At 39.6% G+C, this 2,500-nt stretch overlaps 1 protein-coding gene and 1 long non-coding RNA gene across 2 annotated transcripts in view; one reads left to right on the top strand and one right to left on the bottom strand.

The window, feature by feature from the left end:
- Positions 1 to 1,334, bottom strand: part of LOC118966675 (GTPase IMAP family member 8-like) — a 2,387-nt gene extending 1,053 nt beyond the window's left edge. Inside the window, exons 1-2 of the mRNA XM_036989448.1 lie at positions 628 to 1,334; positions 1 to 438 (exon numbers count right to left, since the gene is read on the bottom strand). The exon at positions 1 to 438 is cut by the window's left edge and continues 1,053 nt beyond it. Of these exons, the coding sequence (XP_036845343.1) occupies positions 1 to 438; positions 628 to 1,204 (1,015 nt within the window). The 5' untranslated portion in view covers positions 1,205 to 1,334. The remainder of the gene's footprint in view (positions 439 to 627) is intronic.
- The window catches only part of LOC118966677, a 5,153-nt gene continuing 2,681 nt past the window's right edge, over positions 29 to 2,500 (top strand). Inside the window, exon 1 of the long non-coding RNA XR_005053513.1 lies at positions 29 to 130. This is a non-coding gene — a long non-coding RNA (uncharacterized LOC118966677). The remainder of the gene's footprint in view (positions 131 to 2,500) is intronic.

Below are 2,500 nucleotides of genomic sequence, written 5' to 3'. Positions count from 1 at the left end.
GTCTATCACCATGTGTGAAAAGAACCACTGCATATTTTAAGGCCTTCTTACCAAATGCCTTTTTGAGTAAGTAAATGATCTCATTATCATTCTTTTCAAACCTGCCCAGCTCAATCACTAAGACAAAAGCGTGCAGCCCCTCTTCAGCGAGCAGGCAACTCTTCATCATCTCATTAAACACATGCTGAGGAGTGTGTTTCCCCTTGGAGAGGCCAGGTGTGTCTATCACCTTGACTTCCCTTCCTGCCACTACTGCTGATTTGGCCTCGCTTTTTTCTGTTACTGAGTTAAAGCTACAGTCAGACCTGAACTGCTCTGATCCTCTCAGACCCAAAATGGTGTTTCCTGATGCACTCTTCCCAACTCCACTTCTGCCCAGTAACACAATTCTTCTCTCAGCTGAGCTCTCCGTGGTGTTTTCTGAATTCATGATGGAAGCTGATGAAGGAAAGCAAATTTGTAAAACACTTTTTTTTTTAAAGTTGAGTTAATAGAACGACTGATACTGACAATTGTCTCAATAACAACAAGACATTTCCCCAAATGTCCTTTTCAAATGGAATACATACATTAACCTGCTTGTATTTGACAACTGTTTCTACAGCAACAACATGTTACAGTACTTACCAGTCTTTTGGAGTGATTCTAGTTTGGTCAGAAGATTGTCAACCTGATCACGACTCTCAATCTTATTGTTGAACAGATAGCACCTCCCCTGAAATTTCATCACTGCTTCACGGAAGTCTTCAGCTCCTTCTTCTTGAATCATTTCATCCACTGTCAGCCCATCTGCCATGTCTCCATGTGTCAAAAGGATACAGCTTCTTTCCATTCCATCTTTACCAACTATGTCTTCAATTCTCTCCACGGCTTCTTGCTCTTCCTTTGTGAACCTGTCCACTTTAATTACCACAAGGAAAACACAGGGGACAGGAGATTCCATGGCCCGCTTGCACTCTGCCTCAATCAGTCCATCAGAGCTGTTAGTGCTGAAAATACCCACAGTGTCCACCACAGAGATATTACGACCATTAATTACGCACATTTCTTCTGCACAATCTTTTGTCACAGAGACTAAACTCCGTTTGGACAGAAACGCTTTTCTTCCCAGGATGCTGTTCCCTGATGCACTCTTCCCAACGCCTGTCTTGCCTAACAGGACAATCCTAAGGTGCGGTGACTCTGTCATTCTTGACTCGGCCATCACCTTCGTCTTTAGATGTCCCGAGGATCACTATAGGAAACAACAAGCGTTAAGCACCTTCAGCAGGTGGAGGTGAGTCATTGATGAGGTTTGCTGAACGAACTGTGAAAAATATTGTTTGTTTATCTGAAGAGAATAAAGTAGAATACCCATAATGATCTATCAATGAAAAATGGGGAGAAAAATGACCAATTTATTTCCCCAGGATAGGCATAATCAAGGATTCAAACAGAAATGTAACCAGTCAAATTCATAGACAAGAAATGATTTACCATCATATCAGAATTACAGTTTTAATCATGTTTTGAGGCTATATAGGGTTTCTTACATGTAGTTTGTTTACAGACATTGTAGTAAAAAAAAAAAACTTATATTTGGGGTTCTGATGCAACAGTTAAACTAAGCTCATGAGGCTAATAAAGTTATACAGTATTTTTCAAGAATCAATGGGTACACATCATTAATATAAAACATTTAAAAAATGGATGTGGTAACTGCTGATTGCCCCTTTAACTAAAGTTACTTTGAAAAGTAGTTAACTAAATCCAAACCTTTTTTTGGATAAATTATCATATGACAATCTGAATTGTCAGACCACAAATTGCAAGAACAGTTCACGCTGGAGTCAACGTTAAACAGAAAACATTTTAAGTGAGAATGAAGCAGGTCTGATGTTGAAAAAGAAAAGCACGTTATTGCCTACAGATTTTTTTTTAAATTAAGCAAAAATGTAAACACTGTAGTTCGCGGTAATGTTGGTTCTATATTAACACTTCCAGACATTCGCCAAACATTTTAAATATCAATAACTAATTCACCGTTTGTCACAGAAACACCAAATTATGTATTATATATATTTATTCTATAAACTTTGTACTTTTACAACCTTTGTTTTGAATAAAAGTTTTGATCCAGTTTTCAGTTGATCCAGTTTTGATCCAGTTTTGATTTGATAGAGGGCGTGTCGTCTGTCTAGAGGGCGTGTCGTCTGTCTAGAGGGCGTGTCGTCTGTCTAGAGGGCGTGTCGTCTGTCTAGAGAGCGTGTCGTCTGTCTAGAGGGCGTGTCGTCTGTCTAGAGGGCGTGTCGTCTGTCTAGAGGGCGTGTCGTATGTCTAGAGGGCGTGTCGTCTGTCTAGAGGGCGTGTCGTCTGTCTAGAGGGCGTGTCGTCCAACTACCTTGTACCCCAGTACACAGACTCTGTACTGGTACCTCTTGTATATTATTTTATAGTGTCATTTTACTGTGTTACTATTTATTTTATAACTTTTTTAATTTATTTTTTGGTTAAGGGCTCG

Source organism: Oncorhynchus mykiss, chromosome 10 (assembly GCF_013265735.2).
Source record: "Oncorhynchus mykiss isolate Arlee chromosome 10, USDA_OmykA_1.1, whole genome shotgun sequence".
NCBI classification, from domain to species: Eukaryota; Metazoa; Chordata; class Actinopteri; order Salmoniformes; family Salmonidae; genus Oncorhynchus; species Oncorhynchus mykiss.
This window is presented reverse-complemented; position numbering and strand designations above follow the sequence as displayed.